The following is a 2,548-nucleotide window of genomic DNA, read 5'->3' as shown; positions in this document are numbered from 1 at the left end:
CTGAACCTTTCCACCGTACATCACGTTGCTGTCATCACTTCCCACTGCTATCATGGGAGGGTGGGCGCGAGAGCTAAGGAGACAATGATAGACAGTTATTAAACTAGGTAACATGCTAATAGGCATCAATACAATAGTCCTTTAGTATCTACAGCTGAAGGAGAGACAGTTATTAAACTAGGTAACATGCTAATAGGCATCAATACAATAGTCCTTTAGTATCTACAGCTGCTGATCGACAGTTATTAAACTAGGTAACAATACAATAGTCCTTTAGTATCTACAGCTGAAGGATACAGTTATTAAACTAGGCAGCTGAAGGAGAGCTCCAAATGCATTTTCACAGCAGTGGAACAACTCGAGTAACATCTCGAGAAACTCTACAGCCCTCAAGCTCAACTCTGGAACCTCGAAGCCAGTGTCACTGCATTTTTCCCCCACTAATTTAGACCGGGGACACCAGGTACGTGCAATTCCTTATCGGGTAGAACAGATAAGCAGCAGGCTCCGGACCTGGTCAGGTAAGAGTTGAATACCCAATGCTATAGAGAACGTGACACAGGGGTGTTACAGCTTGTGCCGTGTACAATCAGCAACACTGCCATTGCCTTCCCTGTGGCTCAGTTGGTAGAGCATGGTGTTTGCAACGCCAGGGTTGTGGGTTCGATTCCCACGGGGGGCCAGTACCCCCACATTAAAAAAATAAAAATTAAAAAAAAATATGCATGAAATGAAATGTATGAAATGTATGCATTCACTACTTTAAGTCGCTCTGGATAAGAGCGTCTGCTAAATGACTAAAATGTAAAACGTAAATGCCATTGGTTCATCAAAGCAGAAGTCACATTTCAGTTCATTGGACGTTGTGTACAATTGACAAATAAAATGATATTACTCTTAAAATCACTGACTGGTTTCACCTGTGGCTCAGTTGGTAGAGCATGGTGTTTGCTTACGCCAGGGTTGTGGGTTCGATTCCCACGGGGGACCAGTACGGAGAAGAAAAAAAAAAGGATGATATGTATGCATTCAGTACTGTAAGTCGCTCTGGATAAGAGCGTCTGCTAAAATGACTAAAATGTAAAATGCCATTGGTTCATCAAAGCAGAAGTCACATTTCAGTTCATTGGACATTGAGTTTACAGGAGATCTCGTGCTGCAGGGACCACTGGCTGAGGTTCACCTGGAGTGAATTGGGCCTACATCTACGGACTCAGAGGGAGCTGACCTGGAAGGATTCCAGGAGATACAGGAGCAGCTGAGTTTACAGGAGATCTCGTGCTGCAGGGACCACTGGCTGAGGTTCATCACGTCCGGAGCCTCGTAGATCCTCACAACCCCGTCCGCCGAGCACGTTGTCAGCATCAGACCCATGTGTTTAGGAGCGAACTTCACGTCCGTCACCGACGTCCTGCTGTCCACCAGAGTCGTCCTCTTTATCTAAAAACAGAATGACAAATTCGTTTCCGGATACTGGCACACCTAAGGACACATGTCTCTTTGACCCAATAACTTGGGTAAAGAATCACCTGACAGAAGCGGCTGGATTATAGCCTGGTACAAGATCGTTAAGGACGATACAAATATATGCGGGACGAGGCTCGTAGCTGAATGTCCAGGAGTCTTACCCAGTGGCTTTGCCCTCTCTGTTTGTCGTTAGACTCCCCAACTATCTCCTCCCACACAGCGGCTGTTCGGTCAAAGGAGCAAGAGGCCAGTACCTGTCCAAACTCAGGGTGGGCCCATGTCACCCTCCATACTGACCCGCTGTGTGTCTGCAAAGACGAGTCAAATAACAAAACCTTCATTCTACAGACCATTTCACAATTGAATAAGCAAAAAAAAATAAAAAAGACCTTTCAAAAAAAGGGAGAAGAGCTAGCTACAGCTAGGTCTTGTAGCTAGCTACAATTCAAAGCAAATACTTTTTTTTTTTTTTTTAAACACACTTTTAAATCTTGGCATGTAAGAAATAAAACAGACTTGCCTTCCAGCTGGCAGTGCAGTGCCACTCCCCACTTTCAGTCTTGTCCCAAACCTGAAGGATGCAGAACATTGACAATAGTTCACTAAAACAAGCTGTGGTTACAAGTCTGGGCGTTTTGTTGACATCCTAGCTAGCATAGCAAGCTAGCTGCATGGCTTAGCTGGCTAGCTTAGTTAACGTTAGCTAGCTTAACTGTTTTAAAACGGCAAATATTGTCAGTGAATTACTTCTCTAAAAGTGGGTAATAGTAATCAAGTAAACTAGCTATAGCTGCAGTTCATTTGTTTGCTGAATTAGCTGTTTAGTTCAAAATCAATAAGGTAAAGCGTTAGCTAGCAAGCTAACCTGCTACTAGCTAGCTAGCTAGCTTAGCTCACTAGTTTTTTTTTTTTTTTACCTTGACACTTTGGTCACTTGAACAAGTTGCCATTCTCCGGCCGTGAAAATCGTAGGAAACATCGTGGATTAGATCTTTGTGATCTGCTGCAATGCTACGAGCCACAAACATATTAATTTAGTAGGTAAATTGGTTCCTCCACCGAGCCTCCCCTTCTCCAGAAC

At 44.0% G+C, this 2,548-nt stretch overlaps 1 protein-coding gene across 1 annotated transcript; it reads right to left on the bottom strand.

Moving 5' to 3' along the window:
• Positions 1-1,941: 1,941 nt before the first annotated feature.
• LOC100286521 (SEH1-like (S. cerevisiae)) lies at positions 1,942-2,548 on the bottom strand. Its single transcript, NM_001146460.1, is given in 1 exon segment — positions 1,942-2,548. A coding segment is annotated over 1 exon segment (132 nt). The 5' UTR covers positions 2,496-2,548; the 3' UTR covers positions 1,942-2,363.

This window comes from Salmo salar, unplaced genomic scaffold (assembly GCF_965601325.2).
Source record: "Salmo salar unplaced genomic scaffold, fSalSal1 ptg000635l, whole genome shotgun sequence".
Taxonomy (NCBI): Eukaryota; Metazoa; Chordata; class Actinopteri; order Salmoniformes; family Salmonidae; genus Salmo; species Salmo salar.
The sequence above is the reverse complement of the archived record's forward strand: the minus strand, read 5'-3'. Positions and strand labels throughout refer to the sequence as shown.